At 40.4% G+C, this 21,853-nt stretch overlaps 2 protein-coding genes across 3 annotated transcripts in view; both read left to right on the top strand.

Moving 5' to 3' along the window:
• The window catches only part of LOC134868376 (rab GTPase-activating protein 1), a 60,312-nt gene that overhangs the window by 20,775 nt on the left and 17,684 nt on the right, over positions 1–21,853 (top strand). For both annotated transcript variants that reach the window (XM_063889455.1, XM_063889454.1), the window contains 5 exons: positions 1,030–1,123; positions 2,661–2,811; positions 18,801–18,914; positions 20,936–21,010; positions 21,538–21,663. In XM_063889455.1, coding sequence (XP_063745525.1) covers positions 1,030–1,123; positions 2,661–2,811; positions 18,801–18,914; positions 20,936–21,010; positions 21,538–21,663 — 560 coding nt within the window. The remainder of the gene's footprint in view (positions 1–1,029; positions 1,124–2,660; positions 2,812–18,800; positions 18,915–20,935; positions 21,011–21,537; positions 21,664–21,853) is intronic.
• LOC134868862 (probable G-protein coupled receptor 21) lies at positions 8,941–15,049 on the top strand. The gene is made up of 2 exons (XM_063890208.1): positions 8,941–9,220; positions 9,648–15,049. Exon 2 carries the CDS (start codon positions 9,862–9,864, stop codon positions 11,086–11,088), a length of 1,227 nt encoding a protein of 408 aa, XP_063746278.1. The 5' UTR covers positions 8,941–9,220; positions 9,648–9,861; the 3' UTR covers positions 11,089–15,049.

Here is a 21,853-nt window from a genome sequence, read left to right as displayed (position 1 = left end):
CCTGACCAGCAGAGCCATATGAGAATGGTTTGAACATTTTAAAACCTTCGATCATGTCTGAACCATAAACAGCCTCAAGCAGACACTTAACTGGCAAGATAAAACAAACATGATACCCGTAATGATGAGCCGTTGTGCTGCCCTCCATCAGCATTGACCTCTCTAAGACGCACAGGCCTCCAAAACACAATGATAAAGTGAAAGCATACAACCCAGCTTATCACTGTATACTCCATACACTTAGAAATGTTGTTCTTTGCATTTATATACATAACCTGACCCGATGACTGATAAGAAAAATAAGAACTGTATCCCATGGGGCTGAACCAGATATAGACTTGAGTCAAAATCCAGTGGGAGATGAGATGCTGTATTGGGGAACTGTTTGTGCTGTATCCTCACAAAGTACTTAGCCAGCAGTGGTGTGTGTGTGTGTGTGTGTGTGTTTTATGTATTTTCTGTAATTGTGGGAGGCAGAGAGCATAATTGAGACCTTTTTTTGTATCCATTCTTATCGGTTGGCTGCTTGGTACAGTTTGAGTTCTCTCTGTGGACAGCATGTCCATTAAATGCTCCACTCCTGCTGTTGCAACTATTGAATGAATACCACATTACATACAGTATAAACAACCCTGTAATAAATACCCTTTTCAGCTAAAATTGGAGGAAAAAGCCCCTAAAACTTCTACAAGATATAAAATCCCACACCTAGGCATGTGGTTTAGCAGATAAAACGTGGTTAATATAGCTGCAGCATGATTACACAACTGCCAATCAAATACACAGCTTGTCAGAAATTGCATTTCACCTTCAAATAAGTGGATTTGGTACATTTATGAATCATCTTGTGAGTGACTGACTCAAACCATCTCTTTTTAAAAAGGAAAATCTTAATTATTTAATCTCACATGCATCCGCTTTGGTTAATTGTATCACATTTGGAGAAGTTAAATGGCAAATATAAACATGTGAGAAAGTAAAAGGAGAGTAATGGATCGCTCTTCCTGTCTTTACTTCCTGTGTGTCCAGATAATGATGAGCCGTTACTCAGCGGCTCAGGTGACGTCTCCAAGGAGTGTGCCGAGAAAATACTGGAGACCTGGGGGGACTTGTTGTCAAAGTGGTAAGACTTTGTTCACTTCAAATGGTTGTTCTCCTCTTCTATTGCTTCTATTACACACACACACACACACACACACACACACACACACACACACACACACACACACACACACACACACACACACACACACACACACACACACACACACACACACACACACTTTATGTGATAGAAGGATCAGCTGGAGTCCTTGATTTGCAGCTTATTAAGATGACTACCCTCTTCCATTACTGCATTAGTTTTATAATCAAAAACTTGTGCTGAACTGAAGTGAAACTGCCAGAAACAGTGGTATCTTAAATATAATTATACTTATTGATATTCATGGATTTGTTATACATACTATGAAGATATATATAATGTTGTTTGATGAAGCCCAAACATGAAATGGGGCTATTTGTCTCAGTTCTCTGACAAAAATAAAACCTAAATAAAAAAAGGAATCATAAGACTAGCCTTTCATAATACCGGGCTTTGTGCAAGTGATTGGTGATTTAGTTTGTGTGAGCCAGAGTGTGTGCTGTGGTATTGTGGGACGCAGCGCTCAGGGACAAAAGAGAGGCAAATCACAGAAAGCCCTTTACAATCTCATGCCCCTGAGGACCGGGCCTGGCATTACTTACATCACATGCACACACACACACACACACACACACACACACACACACACACACACACACACACACACACACACACACACACACACACACGCACACACACACACACTCGCGTACACAGTATACTTTTTGTTCCCTTTCTTAGTCCCAAGATAAAATGCCACGAATTGCATAACCTGGTGCTCGGAACAAATAAACCAACTCAGAAAACAGAGAGATAAAATAAGAAAGGGGAGGGGGGGGGAGTGAAAGAATAAGCAGGGATGCAGGGGATATCTGTCAGCTCCAGTCAGGAGAATGATACTGTGCCTACATTCATAGTGAGTTGGCAGATACCTACGTAAGTTTTAACCTGCATATAGTGTAAATCAATCTCTGAGATGGAGTGTTTAGCCAACAACTTCGGCATTTATATGTGAAGATGAGGAAGGAAGGAAGGAAGGGATCAAAATGTGCCTCTGTGTTTTGTTACTGTAATTCTCTAATCGCTTATTGTCTTCTATTGTCTATTGTTTTCCCTTCCTGCTAAAAATAGTACAAAACTAATGTAAAAATGGTCTGAAAGAATGTGGGGTAATAAAGTTGACAAAGGATTTTAAGGACACATTGTTTCTGTAAAAGAAAGCACATAGTTTACATTCTGAAACAGCGCTATTTGAGTGTTTGATTGATAACATCCCCTGGTGGGAAGTAGGGAAGGACTTTTTAAAGACCTCTATGTCTGTAAATCCTTATACATGTCGTATTAGGTGATATAATCCAGCAGGACATCCGGGGAGATGATTATTGTCAAGGGTCAATGAACACTTTGTCTTTGGTAGATATGGTTGGCAGGTGTGCCAAGAAACATTGCAGATGCAAGAGCCTGTGACATGCAAATTTAATATTTTGAAAAGCAATGGTTCTTCTTTCTGTTTTAGGCATTTGAACTTATCAGTGCGTCCCAGGCAGCTGCCAGCTTTGGTGCGGAGTGGCATTCCTGAGGCTCTCCGTGGGGAGGTGTGGCAGCTCCTGGCAGGCTGCCATAACAACGACCACCAGGTTGAAGAGTATCGCACTCTCATCACAAAGGTAAGACCACACCAAGGCATTGTCTTTGTTAAGATGGCTGCAGCACACATAAGTCCCATGATCCGCTAATGTTGGAGTCAGCTGTCCTTAAAGATCATACACGAGCTCCCAGGATGCATCAGCGAGGTTTGCACTTTACCATTTTGATCATTTCTAGTCAATCAAAGCAGACACCATCACTGAGGTATATTTGTAGATCTTTTACTGGTTAGACCTGTCTGTGTTTGCGTTTTGATCCCTTTAACAGTCACACATTTATTCATTTCCTGTTTGTGTTTTGTTCCGTGCTGGCAGGAGCGTATGCCTTTCGGTTTTTGTCCTTTGTGCTCTTTAAAAGCACACCTCAGGGGCCACTGATGGCCTTGTTTCATGAGTTTATCTCTCATGTGCTTAAAACTTGTGATGCTAGCCAATGCCAGGTCATGCCAGATAATTACCTTAGGCATTATGCAAGTCAAAGGTTTATGCAAGGAACATTTTTTGTGTATAAATGTTACTTTTTAAACTCATAATCCTCAACTTCTTACAAAAACTCAATAATCTGTGGAAGAGACACCATTTCTATGCAGATAAAGCATTATAGTGTTGTATTCTCTTTAGTTTTGTGACTTAATTTGCCTTTTTTATGATAATACACAATGTTTTCGCTGAAATAAAACATAATAATATATTTTTAATGACTATGATTCCTGTATATGGGGTTATTTTCCGCTTTGTTCAGCTGCTTGGCCTTCTTATTACCTCTGCCTATTCTGTTTCCTGCAGACCTGTGTCTGTATGTTTAGTCAGAAATGACAACTGGTGTTTCAGTTTGTCGGGGGTTACTGTGTGCCTGTGTAGGTCTCTCTGTGCGGCCATGTGTTTTGATGGTTAGCCCCCCCACCCTGCGTGCCGAGAACAGTGTATTGGTCTTTGTCATTTTTTTCTCTCGCTGCAGCTTTGTCCACTGTTCTTATGTAAAGGCAACATCCCCGGGCAGCTAGCTGGGTCCCAGGTGGTGACAAGATGTTGGTCTTGCCCTTTCCTCCCTTCCCTTCCCCTCGGCTCTTCTCCCCCACTCTCTTTTTCGTCACCCTCTGTGACCACATTTCCCTCCCCTTTCCTTTACTCTGTTGCTCTTTTACTTTACATCTCTGGCATGTCATGATGGAAAAATATTGATATCAAAAGTTTTAAAAAAAGAGAATAAAATGAACTAAAATAGAAGTTTAAATCAAAATAGCGTAGGAGCCACGTTATGAACAAGGAGAGGGAATCTCAACTTTCACTCAACAATTCACGGCAACAATAACAAAGGATCACAATGCCACTGTATTGATAGCAACCCTTGGACAGAAAGTTGGATAGGAATTCATTGCAGAAGCAGTAAAGCATTCCAGGTTTGTACGTCTTCAGCCAACACACAGAGAAAAGTGTAACCCGTGCAGCTTTATCTGCCTCTGACAGACAGATTTGCGTGTTTATTTAGTCTCCACAGAGCAAGACGGGGGGAAAGGTAGCCAAGAACCGTTAAAGGACAAAAAGAGGATTAATCTCATTCAGCACAATGAGGAATGTACAGCGTAAAATGTGTATTGATCAAATAGAACTAAGACACTAAATGATTTTATACAAAAGATTAAACCAGTTGAAGAGAGTATAGAAACGCATTGCATAATTGTGCCTTCAACATTCTAAGTGTTAATTAAGAGACAATTAAATACATTAACAGTGGTGTTGTTCCTAGCACTAATTAAAGGCTGATCTTCTCATGTGCTCTACTCAGCGCTGTTTTAAAAATGTGTACATACCATTTTCATGTGCCAGCTCCTAATTTGTTTTGTGTGCTTTCTGTATTCAGCCTGTACTGTGTATGTGTGTGTGTGTGTGTGTGTGTGTGTGTGTGTGTCTTTGTATTGTATGGCACTGCATGCACACCATGTCCTAGACCTCTTTTGTACCCTATTGCTGTCTGAACATGCTGTTCACCCCAAATCTGTATGAGGATCCCTACTGGGGCATGCGGGAAACAACGGGTCTAACTTTTGCATCAGCTCCATCAGATAAGCTGAGGATACAGGCGTACTGAGTCTGTTAAATTAATCATTTTCGTTATGAAAGACAACGTGACATACTGGCAGGCAATACTTTTTTTGGTTGGCTGATGACAACCATGTAACAACAACAGTCATCATATTATATCACCATAATCTCATTTACCAGGAACGAGTAAGGTTCAAAGGAATGCACACTGTGTAAGCGTTATGTTACCAACTTGTTTAGTGGCAATAATTTGGATGGTGGAAACAATAAAAGGGCTGAAGAAATGTGTGATTGTATGTGTATTTCTGAGAGATTGAGACTAGACTCGTTGCAACAGTGATAGGAACACAGTTTAAGCCTTCTGTATAGCAGTTGAGCAGGTGACTCATGACTCATGACCTTGAAACTGCTTTACACATTTATCTTTATCACAGTATTGTGATTTCTGGTAGCAAATGCTAAGAGGCCTGCTAGTTGGGAACCAGTGTACCTAAATATGTAATCCTGCACAATTGCACAACCATTTGATCCATAGAAGTTCAGAAGAAAATGCAAAATGTCTTCTTAGTCCAAGGAGATTCTTTTATTTTGTCAGTCCAAAACCTCTAAAATAAAGATATACAGTATAGTGTCAGGTGATATAAAACAGGGAAAATCCAGACTTCCTCTATTTCCTGTTATTTTTTAATGTATAATTACTATAAATCATAATTGATCATCAACCCTAGAGTGATTTTAGAGTTGTGCATGCATTTTTCTTTTATAATTCTAAATCTTTTTTTAAGACGACCATGCATAAAAATATGTTAATCTCAAAAAAAGAAGAGCTGCTATATGCCTGATGATGGTGTTGTGTTATAAGGTGTTACTACATCATATTCAAAGCTATCTTACTTTCTAGTGGGGGGGACTGTGTATTTGAGCATACACACATACATATAAGTGTAGACGCAAACGTGATAAGATAAACACAGGCCTGTGCCCCTGAACTGCTCCGCCAGCATCACGTAGAGAGCAAAACAAATGCTCATATCTATCTGCCTGCCTGCCTGTCTCTGTCTGACCCACAACATGACTTGTATGCCCCCCCCCCCCCCCCCCCGTCTGTCTGTCTGTCTTTATTACCGTTAGTATTTGTGTTGGCCTCACTCTGACTTCTACCTGGACCTGTTTGTGCCCCTGTCCACTTGTGTGTACTATCTGCCTGTTCATTTTGTGTTTTGTCTGCCTGCCTCTCTCCAGCCCCTCTCCTGTCTTGTCTTTTCATTTGGATGTGTCAGCTTGTTCTTTGTGTGCTCGTCTGTCTCTCTGTCCCATAGGTATATGTGTGCATTGGCTTTCTGCTGAAATGGAAATGATTTCAGATGATTTTGTGTCCTCGGTTGAAGCCAGTTTCCCACGTTAGATATCACAGTGACTGTCAGAAGGAAGAATATTTTTGAATGTCAACATACTGGCATCTCATTAGAGTAATGTTTTCATCTGCGATTATGCAACAACTGTCATCACCACCCTTACATGATGTTGGCATTTATTTCCTAGCCACAGACTCACAGTAGCTACAGACCGCAGAGATAAACACTGATCCTCAGATATTAATGATAATTTCTTTTAATAGAGTTTACAGCAAATTGTTTCAATTCTGTTGTGGCCAATTTTGTGTCAGCTACTGTAAGCAGGACTCAGATGTGCTCAGCCTGGCGTGCAGGTGACAAAGCATCTCCCCTCTTCCTCGTTCTCACAGCTTCCTTTTGTTTTTTTCCGATTTATTCTTTCTCTCCTCCTTTTCCTCTCTCTTCACTTTTGATTGGCTCTGTGTTACCTTTCATGTCCTTCCTCATCCCTTTCTCCTATCCTCCTCTTCACCCAAGTTCCCGTCGTACTGTCATCTATTTTTAGCTCCACGTGTGATGGGCTGAGGAGGTGCGTGAAAGCATGGGAGTGTGTTTGGATATGCAGGGAGGAAGGTGCAGCCTGGTGTGTGTGTGTGTGTGTGTGTGTGTGTGTGTGTGTGTGTGTGTGTGTGTGTGTGTGTGTGTGTGTGTGTGTGTGTGTGTGTGTGTGTGTGTGTGTGTGTGTGTGTGTGTGTGTGTGTGTGTGTGTGTGTGTGTGTGTGTGTGTGTGTGTGTGTGTGTGGCTGTGTGTGGGCTGTGGCTGTGTGTGGGCTGTGTGCGGGTATGTTTTGGTCTCCATCACGCTGCACCAAATTGCCCTGCTCGAGACGCACTGCTGTCTTCAGGAAGCCATTAGGATGAGGATATAGCAGCACTAAATCTGGAAGAGATTACTGCACACTTAAATTTCGTATTTTAACTCAGGATTCTGGGTAATTAAATGCAATCAGCACATCATATGATCTAAAAATATCTCAGGCGGTGCTTATTCCAGCAGAGATCCAGTATGCTCTTTACAGAAGGGCTGAAGGGAATTTGCTAGGGTAACCTTTTTAAGAGAATTTAATAAAAACTGTTCAACGGAGCCCTGTAGAGCCCTGCAACGGTCGTAGATGTTGCTGGAAGAGAGATTAAAAGATGTCTGATGAGGTCATGCTACGTGGGTATAACTGACTGAGTCGAAACAACTCTCTCGATAAGTGGAGGCGCAGCATCTGCTGATGCATGCAAAATCAGGAGCAGGTGCATATCTGTTAAAGGCTCTCAGGCCAAATAGACAGAAGGACATGTACCCACACACACACACACACACACACACACACACACACACACACACACACACACACACACACACACACACACACACACACACACACACACACACACACACACACACACACACACACACACACACACACACACACACACACACACACACACACACACACACACACACACACACTTGCAATCATTCTTATACAAATGGAATCTGAGAATATTTGGATCTTGCCTGGTCTTGTATTACAGATAGCACATTGGCTCTGGTACAACCATAAGAATACTTTTGGCAGAAATGAATAGTTGTCAGATGGGTTTGTATATTTTAAGTTTGCGTGCAGTTGTATTAACATGGAGTTGCAAAGTTAAACACTAAAACACATCTGAAAGAGCCCTAGAGGAAACTACAGCATGTGTGCAGTTATGCATTATATAAGTAATAAAAGTAAAAAGACACGTTTGTAAGAATATGTACCATTTTACAGTAATAATATTAACACCAGACTGGAACTGGACTAATGCACCTTGGCAATATCATTTTTTGTTTTATTTGTTACTTTCTATTTACTCTCAGTGATTCTGCTCTAGTTTTAAAAATATGTTCATATATATTATTGAAAGCAATGCATTGTGCAGTTATATTTAAAGTGGCCAGTTACTAATTGAATAATTACTTGCTGCGTTATTGAATCATCTGCTAAATTTAATTATTTGTTCAGTGCTTTCATGTTTTTTCATCTGTCTCTCAAGTTTCTTTATTATTTATTATTAGGATCAGTAGATTACAAAAATACAAATCTATTTACTTTGCGTCAAGTTGGGTCATTACAAAAACTACAAAGCAAGTTAAAATGCAGTTATGACTTTCTTATTTCTTATTGAACAAGTACAGAAAACGTAGAGCAATGGATTATCTCACAAGAAGTTGAAAGACTGTCTGTTAAATATTACGTTTGTTTAACCTTTGCACAGCATTTAGCACATACTGTATATGTCGCTATAGTGGGACACACTGTCCTGTACTGTATATCCTTATTTTAACATTAGATTAATAATAGAAATATTTCCTGTAAACTGAAACCAGACATGTAATTATTGTTTCCCTGGAAAACAAATATTCTGCCTTTTCTGCACTACAGAAAGACAATGTCCATTCTTCCCGCTCAAAATGTCCTCTGAGAATGAGTCTGTGGAAATGTTAAGAGCTTTACACTGAATGATGCTTCTTTTAATAGTGTGAAACAGCATGTTGGAATCTGGGTTGATTTTGCGAGACACTGGCGTTAAAAAAGATAGAAAGGGGGGTCGGGTGAGAGGGTGGGGGAAGGAGGCAAGCCTCGTTCCCCTGCAGTTGATCATTGGTTAGAGCCACAGGGAAGGGGAGGGGCCTCAGTGCCACTGTTTCTGTAGAGAGAGGCAGAGGGAATGAGAAAGAGTGAGAGAGGCAGCAAAGGAGGATAGATGAACACGGGGGGGTTTCCAGCATCGGTATGCCTGCCTACCTCATTTCCAGCCCAGACATAGTTCCTGTTCCTCCGGATAGAAAAAACAGCTGAGGTGTGTTTGAATGTGTGTGTGTGTATTTTAGACATCACTCGACCCGCACACAGCCTTCATCCTCTCAGCTCACGCCAGTCTGCTGTGATCTCCCTGCAAGAGGACCAGAGAGAAACTGTGACAGGAACAAGCGGACATGGAAGAGTGCTGAAAAGAAGGTAAAGGAGAGGCAAGAAACAAGAGGAAAAGAAGAAAAAGGAACAGGAAGAAGTAGCTGGAGGACAGCATAAAAAGGACATATAATGCTTTAAGTCTTTTACCCTCAATTCCTCTACGCTGCACATTACGCAACAATGTCTTCTCACTGGAAGCTGTGATTCTGTGGACTAAAGACAGATAAGAGAGAGCTTCAATCTGTGCTTTCAGCAGCTGCAGCAGATGTTGAGGACATCTTTGACTTTATAGGGAGCGGAGGTATTTCCAGCACAGATTGGACTGGAATTCCTTTAAACAGAATCATATTCCGTCCTACTCCTTTTTATGCCTTCAGCTGGGAAGTTTGCTCTACCAAGAAAAGAAGGAATACACATGTTTGTTTTTGTGCGTTAAACAGTGATTTTTGTCTCTTTGTTTAAAACCACCAAGGACAAACCCGGGGGCTGCCTCACCTCTTCCCGTCCCTCCTGCATTAGAGATGGCAGATGGCAGCAGTCTCTTTATGGAACCGCAGCATGGAGCTTTTTGTATGGACTGAGATTGCACTGCTGCCCTCAGGATCAGCCGGCTACCTGGGTTATAGTGGGTTCTTTGGTTCATCACTCCCTTAAAAGGGCCCCTCAGACACGTATTCCTGCCCAAGATGATGAATAACTCCCTGGATCCACTGAACCAAAGCTCTGCTGACCTTTCAAACTTATCTGCTCCCTTCTGCCTGCTCGAGATAGGCTATTCCCAGATTTTCACTGTCTGCCTCCTCGAAGTCTCTATCATATGTCTGCTCACTGTTCTTATTATATCTGGTAACCTTGTGGTGATTTTTGTCTTTCACTGTGCACCCTTGCTTAGCCAGCACACCACTAGTGCTTTCATCCAGACCATGGCATATGCTGATCTGCTGGTGGGGGTCAGCTGCCTGTACCCCTCCCTGTCCCTGCTCCATCACCTCCAGGGCCTCGACCCCAAACTAACATGCCAGGTGTTCGGCTACATGGTGTCTGTTTTGAAATCCGTTTCAATGGTGTCGTTGGCGTGTGTGAGTGTAGACCGCTACATTGCCATCACGCGACCTCTGAGTTATGCCTCCCTTGTGACACCGTGTCGAGTGCGATGCTGCATCGTGCTCATATGGTTGTACTCTGCTCTGGTGTTTCTCCCGTCTTTTCTCGGGTGGGGTAAGCCCGGATACCATGGTGATGTGGTGGAGTGGTGCGCAGTTGAGTGGAGGACTCGCCCGGCTTTCACTACCTTTATCGTTGCACTGCTCTACGCCCCAGCTGCCCTCACTGTTTGCTTCACCTACGCCAACATCTTCAAGATCTGCCGACAGCACACCCGGGAGATCAGCGAGCGCCACGCACGCTACCGACCCCAACAGCTGCAGGGCCCCGGATTGACTGTTGGATCTGCTGTCAAAGACAACAGCTCAGTAGGCCACTTGCCCCACTTGTCTGAACCACAAAAATCCCAGCCCCAGTGTCAGCAGCCCACATCAACATACCCGGACAAGCGATACGCTATGGTACTGTTCCGCATTACGAGCGTGTTTTATATCCTCTGGTTGCCCTACATCCTCTACTTTCTGCTGGAGAGTGCTGGGATCTACCACCACCCTGCAGCCTCGTTCCTAACCACATGGCTTGCCATCAGCAACAGCTTCTGTAACTGTCTCATCTACAGCCTCTCCAACTCTGCTTTCAGGAAGGGCCTCAAACGCCTCTGCTCCTTCTGTTTACATGGCAGTGGTGGTGGCTTTGGGACTGGCAACACCAAAAAAGCTTTTGTTGGTTCTTCAGAAAAGGGATGTGGAGTTCCCGGGTATGGATACGGTCATGGGGAAATAGGCATCGGCACAACCTGTCATGTGTAGAGCACACCAAGAGGAAGCCTGAGTGTTGGCATTTTAACTTTAGAACGATGGCTGATGCGATTGCTGTAAAATGTCTCGTCTTTAAAGCTTGAAGTGAAAAGATGAAAGGAGGCGTTGATCTGCCACTGCTGTTTCTGTCGCATTTGGAGGTTGCACAGGCATCCTTTCTGTGCACGCCACAGCTGGCAAACACAAAGAAAGGGAGTCAAGCGCAGAGCACTGAAGGAGAAAGGGCCTTAACGCTTTGCAAGGTGTTTTAAAATGGCCAAGAAAACCCAGTATGCTGTACTGTGTATGGACAGAGGTTATGGAAGGAAGGGGTTGGAAAGAAAGAGAAAAATCTGTCAAAAACCAATGGAGAAAAAACTCTTTTGAGGCTGAACATTTTTCTTTAACTGGAAGTGAATCCTTAACTTATTTTGCCAAAAGACTTCAAAAGAAAGGGTTTGCTGAAAAGCTCTATATGAAACCCAATAAGTTGTACAGTATGTCAAATGCAAAAAAAGAAATGACGAGAAGTTGGTTGCTGTTTTTTTTAAAGTGATGTGGTGCCGAGGTGAACTGCCAATAGAAAGCTCTTAAAATGTTTTTTTACATGCTCTCACACCCTCAGTATCGAGACACTTAAAGTAGTCCAACAGTGCGTTTGTGTAACGGGTTTTTGTTGTGTCTCTTGTTGACTAAGGTCTTAGTTAAGCCTAGTCAGTCAAAAAAAAAGAATGAGTATGTAGGTCTATACCCTGTGCATGTCCTTTTCTAAACTGATTTTGGCCACTTCAAGACATCTATCCTCAACTTGAATAAGATAACATTTCAGATAGTTTTCTGTTAGTCTGTCTTTACCCTGCTACCCAGTTCACACTGATGTTCTGTTGTCAAAAAGTCATGTTTTCAGTGAATTCATCCTTTAATATTCAGTTTCATTTAGTATTTCTGGCTTATTTGAGTCTATTCAAAAAGATTCCACAATAACCAAAATGTAAACCATGTGAGATTCATTAAATTCTGTTTTTCTAAAAGAAGAAATTCTTAACAATTTGTTTTAGGGGACACACTTTATACCTATCACAATAAACAGTGTATATAGTTTTTCATAAAATAAGTGTGTATTCCAAACAACTGTTTCCATAAATACAACTAGACCTAACTTAGCCTCCACAGTTAGTCTTGATCACACATCAGCACTGAGTTCACGATGAAGAGCCAATCTGGCTGCTCTATTTTGTTCTATTTCAGGTTGTTTTTAGATATTTCTCTGCTGCACCTAACCAAATGGATGGCAGGGCTCCAGGTGTGTTGTGCTGCATTGTGGCTGGATGAATAATTTGCCTGCACACGAACACAGTGGATTTAAATGTAAACAGAACAGACAAACAGTCCATTCACTCTGCCAGAGGGCCACGCTGTGGTTAAACTCCGACCTCTGCGCAGCACCATGAACAGGCACTGACCCCCATCTCCCTGGTGTTCAGTAGCATGTCTGTGAGTGTGTGTGTATGTAAGTGTCTATGTGCATGTCCACGTGTTCTAGTTAATCCCCTGTCCCCATGTGAATTTATATCATTCGTATCTGTACATACTTTTTCATAGAATTGTGAAAAATGATCCCTACATTGAACCATGGAGACTCATATCACAGTTTATTTAGGTGTAGATAATCCAACCTAATATATGTTATGTAATGTACCAAAGACAATTTGACAGATTTTCTTGGATGATATCTGTTTTCAATATCTAATCCATGAAGATTTAGTAGAATAACAGTTTTCTACACAAAGTGTGTGTAGGTCCACTGCACTGTGTTTTGGTTCAGTGATGCCTTGCGCGCACTTATAAGACTGTTTCTCAGTATGAAGTGATATATTGTTGCCTTGATATACAATGAAATGAACGGAGAAAGTATTTTCCTTATGTTTTGGCAGGGCTTAATATGTAGACTGTTCTTAGAATTGAAATGTCCTTGGAAATAAAATGAAAATATACACAAGCCAGCATTGATTCCACCTTCAGTAAAGAATAGCACAAACCCCATTAGCTGTGTAAAGTATTTTTTAATATATATATTCACTGTTACACCAGCTGCCCTTTTAAATCTATCTATCTATTATTTTTCTCCTGTAAACTTAAAAAAACTTTACATTTTGTGCGCATTTTAAATTATTTGTTTGTGTGTACAGTGTGACTGCGTGTGCATGCGTGCTAAAATGCGACCATTGGCTGGAGTGGACTGTTAACGGTGTTTAAGCTGCTTAAAAAGCTTTCCTCAAGTATACTGTATTTTGTAAGTGTGTGTAAGTACAATGGCGGTAAATCCACATGTTGTCTTTAAATGTTATGGCTGTCACCTGTGAAGCATTGTAATTATTCCTGTATTTATCACTTTTGTTCAGAAAAAGGCGTGTGCAAAAAAGCATGTACAGAAATGGCGTATTGAATGTCTGATTGTGAAACTACAGACATTTATTTTTGTAAAATGACTGAGTTAAGGTGTGTTTTTGTCCGAACATGCAGATGTTGTGGAGTAGGTTTAGTAGAACATTGTTATAATAATTGAAGCTGTGTCTTTATGGAGATACACTTCATTTTACTTGGACAATTTCTTCTAAGGTGTTTAACTATTTTAAAACAGATTACTATGAATATGAGGTATACTGTATAATTTCCCACAGCTGTTAATGGTACAATACCCCAGAAATGTGCAAGATGTAGGGCAAAGGGTCTCGAGGAAGGATTGTGCCAGAACATGCAGCATTAGCCTTCACACACACGCATTCTCTTTCTCCTGTGGGAAAAACAATCGGCTCTCATGGGAACTACACTCAAGATCCAGTGCAATGTTGGGTAGGATTAGAAATGAAATTCAGCCTTCTGCTTTGAGATAACAAAATAGTCATGAATTGGAACAACTATGTTGAGTGAGTACGTTCTACCAGTTATCAGTGATACTGAGTAAATAACATGACAGCCATTTGCAGATAGTGTTTTTCAGGTTTGAAAGTATAAATAAAATTAGCCATTATTGTGTTTCCAGAGCCCTTATCTTTTGCACTGTTATTTATTTTAATTTTAGGCCCTTTATTATCCAGAAATGTTTTGAGGATTGCTGCTGCTTCTTAATCTTCCTCTTCTGGCATCAAATCGGTTTGCAAACAGCTTTAGGTGCAGTTCCACTCAGGCTACCCAGATGTGCATCTGTCTGAGGACCTAGCACTCTCCTTAAGTTACCTATAAAATCCAATTTAAGGTGCATGGTTTTACCAAGAACATGTTGCTCTCAGTTTAGAAAAAAATCGTATTTAATTACCAACAAAATGATTTTTATCCACCAGAACGCTGGTCGGTTATTGTATATTACCCTGAACTGGGTTCAAGCCTCACTCTTATAGTGCACTTTAACATACCGTTCCCACGAAACTGTATTCCTATCTTATTTTTAAATCATTATCTGAATTGTTTTCTTTGTGTTTTCGTAAAGCTTTAAATAGGCCACAGTTTACCCACACTAATGGCTGACTCATGACCCAGCTGTTCTGTGTAACAGATTATTATCATCTTAGGACAAACTGACCACTGTAACAAAATCCTATTCTGGACATGTCCCAAAAGATGCAGAAATGTCTCTCAGCATGTGTTTCCCTCCACACTGGAAATGCTCACAGTCAACAATGGGGTTTTATACATTTCAGATTGAGAAAGTTAAGCCATTACTCTATTAGATGACAAACCATGTCGTGTTTCATGCGTCATGTAAGGTTTTTGTAAAATGTATACTTTTTATAGTTCGAAAAGTTTGGGTAATTCAAAAGGTCATACATGTTTCATTATGCTGTCATGAAATTGAGTCTCTGTGAAATAACGTTAAATTACATGATCCTTTGTAGGTGACAAGCCTATATGTATTGATAAGATGTACATATTATGTATCTGTACTGAGAAAATAAATGTAATGTATGTCAATGTATTCAAACCTACTTCTTCCTCTTGCTAGGCATTTGCACAGGCATTTCTTTTATAATCAGATTCTCTACCCTCCCTCAGGTGAATTAACCTCGACTGGAGCACGTTAACTTTAGTGAGGGGGAATGTTTGGCTAAATACGGCTGGCTGAAGATCAAGTAGTGTTGTTGATAAGAAAAGTAAAAGCACTGCATTTACACAGAATTTCCATAATTTGCCAAAAGATCTTTCTGTATATATTGGTACCGAGTGTGTTATATCAGCACCATATTTGTGCAAGCGGTATGTGTGCTGCTGAATTTGCGTGCTGACAAAGCTGCAGTAGGAAATGTTAGTGACCTGGATTGGAAAGTACTGCCATGACACAATGCAGGCCATTGTAGTTTTATCATCGTGTGTAGCATGTGCTGTTGTCATTACAATTTTCATTACGTCTTCCTCTCTGTGAGCCCTGTCCTGATCAGGAACATATTGGGCATGCTCTCTTTGTGCTGGAGCAGCATACCAGCTCGCAAATGGCTCAAAAAGTAGGGCATGAGACAGACGATTAAGATTTAATGATAGATGACGTTTAGGTAAAGAAACAGCTCTACGGGTAGCTGGAGCTCTGTTCGTTGCAAATTATTCTCGAGGACAGACTGAAGAAATTACTGAATTAATATAATTTGTTTCTTTATTAAAATAACAGCTAAAAATTGCAGTTGTTTCAGTGACAACATCTGTCAAGGCTGTACTTAATGTAAATTACAAAGCATTAGTTACCGTCACGTTCGCTATTTCTTCTATAATTTAAGTTTGAATTCGGTGATATAATCAAAGCACAGCAGGCTGGTGTGTTGGAGAGGTTTGTATCAAGCTTGATAAATATCACCCCGTGTTCTCTTGGCATCTCAGCGGGGTCCTTTAGGAGCAAAGTAAGAATAACAGAATGACATGTCAGCTATTGTGTTGAGTCAGAGAAAATCAGGGACATAAACAATGGAGGGCTAGCTACTCAGCCTTCCCACGGAAGCCCTACACCGGTACTTTATTCCTAGCTTTAGAAACACACACAGAAACACACAAACACTTGCCCTGCCATTTTTACCCCAAGTAAAGACTACTTTTTTATTCTATCTCTGTCAGAAGATCATGTTTTGTTCTTTGACCTGAAATTGGGTTATAGGTGCTCTTTGGTTTCCATGCAGAACTACTTTTGACAGTTACGTGTCACTAACAGTTAGCCGTGCGTTTTCATGCATTAAAACTGGTTGTTAGGTTAGGGTTAGGTTAGTTTGTTTCTTTAGGTCAGTTTGTTTCTTTGGCTTGCATATCTGCCGCCTTAATTCAGCTGGAATGTAATAAAAAATGTATGGATCTTTTTTACACTGATATCTTGTGGCTCAGCAGGAAATGTCTCTTCATCGGAAAAACCATTAAGTCTTGTATTGTTATATCAACATTCATTTTAAAACACAACTTTAACTTATGACATATTCCTTTAATGGAATCACATTAAATAATTCATTTCAGACTCTCCTTTTGAGAAGCCTGTCTTCTTGTTTTGGTTGCTTTTGAAGTGTAGAAATATTTTATCAGACTTTTACCGTATGAAAATATTTGTAGTACAGACAATATAAAACATCCTCTCTCTGAAATGTGATTGGCCAGAGTCTCCTGTCAAGGACTACATTTTTTAAAGCTTAAAAACAAACATAAACTGCTTACTTCATGTTCAGGTGTTTAAATATAACTTAAAGCTTGGTTAATAGGTATGTTATTAGCTTTATTATCAACTGTGCTAACTATGCATTCACTTAGAGATCCTTATTTTTCTCTTCCTCTCAATTGGTGGAGTTTGCTGTCACACTTCCTATACAGTGGATATGTTTTCACTGCCCTCTCACGCTACCCTATTCCGAACCTCGCTTTAACTGAACGAACAGACAGAAAGAAGGGAAGCTAATTGGCTATTATGCCAGAGGTCTTTGTACATGCTCTCAGCACTTCAGATAAGTATGGCTAAGTGGTGCTTGTTTAAACATGGATCCTTATCGTTACTGAGAGACTGTGGCCCAGAGTAATGAGCAGCTCTTCAAGCTGGATGCAGCACCAGTGCAAGTAACATTGTTTTTTAAATGGTTTATGGTTTTGGTTATTTGCCTGTTGATCAACTAATCGATTAATCATCTAATCATTTCAGCTGTAGTAAATTAATGTACAGCAAGCACACACACACACACACACACACACACACACACACACTCTCTGATCACCATTAGCTCACTTTTGTTTTGGTATTCCTTTCTTCCTGCATTTCTTCTTATACTTACGTTATTGTTGTTTCACTCTTCCTTTGTGGATGCTGGTATTTCAAACCTTGGAAAATAACGGGAGGGACTTGATGAGTACACAAACAGCGAGACACAGAAAGCATGATTAGCTGCAAAGAGAACAGAATAGGTTTTATTAGGACCCTGCAGGCATTGATGGTTAATTTCTGTCCTGCTAAAATACTTTTAAGCAAGGCACTGAATGCTTTGCTTCAAAGTCCTGATTATTTCTTGAATCCCAACGTTTGGTGATCAATGTTCCTACATGAATCAACAGAAAATCACATGAATAAACCTTTAACCTTAACTTGGTAAGGCATTATTTTTACTGATTAAATGAAAACCCCTACGCTAGCTTTCTATTCACCAAGGGTATACAAGTTGTTTCAGGCCACCAGGCTCCTAAGAATGAAATTACAGATGTTCGCCTTTTAAAGTGAAATGCATGCCATCTTCAGAGCTACTTAACCTCCAAATACTGACATCTTCATATGTGTATTTGATTAGTCATTTAATGGTCGCGTCTTGCAGAAGTATTATTTATTTAGATGCTTCAAATACGCTGAGCATCAGTTATGAATCTTAGCTAGTAGAGAATTTACTAATCTGTTAGGGCGGTAATTCCACTGTGTTGTGCTTTGTCATCACAGTGGAGGGATATCCCACAGATAGACTGGATGTTGCCTCAGGCTTGTGTGTGTTCTGTACGAAGAAGGGGTCACATTTCTGCACTTGTATCAACATATATGCAGACATGTCCATGTATTTAGCCATGCTAGCCGATAAGGCACAGGATCTTAGTACACAAACATTATTTGATCCCATAAGTCATGTTGCAGATAACTTTGGTTATGTTTCCATCAAGAAACCTTCATGTTGATATAACTCTGAAGTAGGGAAATCAGAGACGTTGCTAGTACTGAGTGCAAAGACTGATGTGCATTAGGTCGCATTCACTTTTTTCTTAACAAAGTCAATCGAGTTTTAGTCACTCTCGAGTGGTTGTTTCACAGAAAACTCTTACTGTATATTGAATAAAGGTGATCAATAATAACGTGCTGCACACAACATGATGTCTCTGCTCAGTTTCCCTTTAATGTTATTCTTATACAGCTTGATAGAGCTCCTTTATATTTTTTCGACTTTATCTTAGCTTTGGCAACAAAAAACATACCTTTCAGGTTTTAAATTGATAACAATTAGAACTGAAAAGGACAGAAATGACACACGGAGATACAGGGAGAGATGAAGTACAGTCTGTACTGTAGGAGAGAACACACTGTGCCACTAGTAATTCATCTTGACTGTAAATCTCAACAGTGTGTTTCCAGCACATACTAAGTAACGCTGACCACAGCTGGGCCTCTATGGGATATGGCTGTCTTATCTTGTGGATGAATCTCCCTATCTGTGACACCCCAATCTCCTTTGTATCATTGTTAGGAGTCCCCCCAGGACAGTGCCATCACCAGGGACATCAACAGGACATTCCCAGCTCATGACTACTTCAAAGACACTGGAGGAGATGGACAAGACTCCCTCTACAAGATATGCAAGGTGGGTCACATACACTCATGCAATGGGAGGTTTTAGATATATTTGTTAAGTCATCACAGGGCATTATGGACAGTAGTATAAGGATCAAAGCTATGGTAAAAGATTCACCAACAGCTACAACAGACTGCCAAAACAAGCATGTGTTCCCTGCCTCTGATCTTCACTCTGATCCACATGGTCTGCATTTAGATTTAGAGTCAAATGCTTAATGCCTAAGTTTTATTATCAGTCTTTTATGAAACTTGACACAGCCAATCATCCCTTGACGACGGTAATTTAGGAATTAGCACAAGGTGAAACACACACATTTGAGAAGTGCAACTCAAAATACATCTGTAAAATATTAAAACTAATACCAGCCAGTAATAACTACATAAATAAAATAACTTCATTTGAATCCATACATATATACAAACATAGTGATCGTTTAAACCGTACAACCTCCGTTATGAGTGTTTTTCTTGGGAGATGTATTATGAACATTGTGGCCATGATTATATAATTTCATGATTACTAACAATTGGCCTTTTTTAATAGCATTAGAGTTGATTGCTTGAACCACTTATAGCAATCTTGATCTCAAATAGAATCACATGTTCCCCTGGAAACTGTTTAGTTATCATCTAAATGTCTTGTTTTACAGTCTGCTGAAGTTTGCAGAGCAGTAGACAGAGTTTTCAGAGCTAAAGGAAACTCTAAATCATGTACTGAACAGCCACTGAGTTTCTCTGAGGTTCAGCGAGTTCATAACAGTCAATGCTCGTCACATTTCTGAAGGAAAACACACACACACACACACACACACACACACACACACACACACACACACACACACACGGACACACACACACGGACACACACACACCAGACTGTACTGAAATCAGTCGCGCTGCACAGCTGAGCAGAGCACACACAAATAAACAGAAACCTGGCATTTTGTCACAAAATACTTATTGATTGTAGAGTGCCAGCTCTTTCTGTCTCATGTTAACAGATGCACACACACACACACACACACACACACACACACACACACACACACACACACACACACACACACACACACACACACACACACACACACACACACCACTGCTAACATCAATCTCTTTCCCAGACAAGTACCTCCTCGGGTGTGTGTGAATAATTCAGCGGGCCTTCCTTTTCCTCTGCGTGTGGATTGATCCACACTCTGCCTGTTTGACTTGCTTTCATTTTTTGCGTTTGTAACTCAGTAGGCCTCTACAGCCTTTTTACAAGCTCTCTTTCTTGCTCCCTCCCCTCAAATTTACTCCATCTCCTCTACACTAATATCACTCTACAACTCTCCCCTTTCTCACTCTTATTCATTTCCTTTCTATTTGTCTTTTAACAGACTCATGGTTCATTTTTCAGCTTTTTTTCCATCCCTTCAGATCCTTAACCTATTTATGTCTAGGGCACTGCACATAAATCTGAGTTTGTTGAACAAAAGAAGAATAAAACCAACTAGATACACTCTTAATCAGCTTTTATGATAATATTCAAGTGCAAGTCTGCTGTGAGTAAAACAAAATAACATTCATACAAATGATATCTACCCAATCTGATACACAGACGATCTTGGTTGTTATTTTTTCGTTTGTAATTTCTCAACAGATGTTGATTTAGTTCTGTTAAATGTAAAACTGTGTTAAGCTTCCATGTAGCTTGAGCCACCTCTCTCACCCTATACTGAACTTGCCCTGGGCTTGTTTGCAAACTCCCAAAGAAATTTTTTTATTCTTGGACAAATGACCCTCAACGTATTTATTGAGGCTCTTTATCTTTTCATTCTGATTAAATTTCATCATTTGATTCTGTGTTAAATTCATAAAAAGTGATTAATGTGCCTGTGAAAAGTCTCAGCTGCATGCTTCATTTGCAGGCTGACGGCAGCATTTGGTCACACATCTATTATACAGGAGGCTTACCTTTCAAACCCCTCAATCTTCTCCTGTGATTTTAACTGTGAACCTGTTCACCTTTGTCCTCTCCTTCAGGCTTACTCTGTGTACGATGAGGAGATTGGATATTGCCAGGGACAATCCTTCCTGGCTGCTGTGCTGCTGCTGCACGTGAGTTCACTTATCAGTAGGGTGCAGCAACAGTCCTATGCATTTAATCCTCTTTTAATAGCTGAGAGGGACTATTTTGTTTTCATTTTACATGTGTGTCTTTTTTGACATTCTTCAATGCTGGAGGCATTATATAGCCTGGCTTATTTTGAATGTCTTGTCATTCAGTGTCAGAATTGATAAGAATGATGTATTGTTACTGCAGGGTGGTGTAAGGGGGAAACTGACTTTTTTTAATTAATAATGTTTAATATGTGTTTATCTGCCAAGCTAGAGTTGCTTCCCTAAAAGACTCAGAAAAAAAGGCAACAATGCCACTTAGTGGACAGACTGAGAACATGCCTTTTTTGAAGCCGATGTACCAGGGGGGCATTATCAAACAACTGTTCAATTATTTATGGAACAACTTCCGGTAGTTGTATATGGGAAAGCTGAAAAGTAAAACAAATATTAGCCTCATTTTAAAACACAAGGACATACATTGGCATAAAGATCTAATTACTAAGTCCTTTGATCTTTTTCTTCAGATGCCAGAGGAGCAAGCCTTCAGTGTGCTGGTCAAGATCATGTTTGACTACGGGCTCAGGGACCTTTTCAAGCAGAACTTTGAAGATCTGCATTGCAAGTTCTTCCAGCTTGAGAGACTCATGCAGGTATGTGTGTGTCATTTGCAGATTTTAGCATTGGTTAAGATGATGTTCTAATTTGTTCTCTTTCTTTCTGGGTTTTACATTTTTCTATTAAATTGTTTGACGTACCTCACTCCTCTTTCCTTTGCCTTTTTTTGTCCAACTCTCTGTGCCCCTGTCCCCTAATTTATCTTCTCCCTCCTAATTCTGTCAT

The sequence above is a fragment of the Eleginops maclovinus genome, chromosome 8 (genome assembly GCF_036324505.1).
Source record: "Eleginops maclovinus isolate JMC-PN-2008 ecotype Puerto Natales chromosome 8, JC_Emac_rtc_rv5, whole genome shotgun sequence".
In the NCBI taxonomy this organism is placed as follows: domain Eukaryota; kingdom Metazoa; phylum Chordata; class Actinopteri; order Perciformes; family Eleginopidae; genus Eleginops; species Eleginops maclovinus.
Note: the sequence above shows the minus strand (reverse complement) of the source record. Positions and strands in the feature narration are given on the sequence as shown.

Excerpts from the sequence above, each read along its gene's own strand:
- LOC134868862 (XM_063890208.1), top strand. The coding sequence starts at position 9,862 with ATGATGAATAACTCCCTGGATCCACTGAACCAAAGCTCTGCTGACCTT.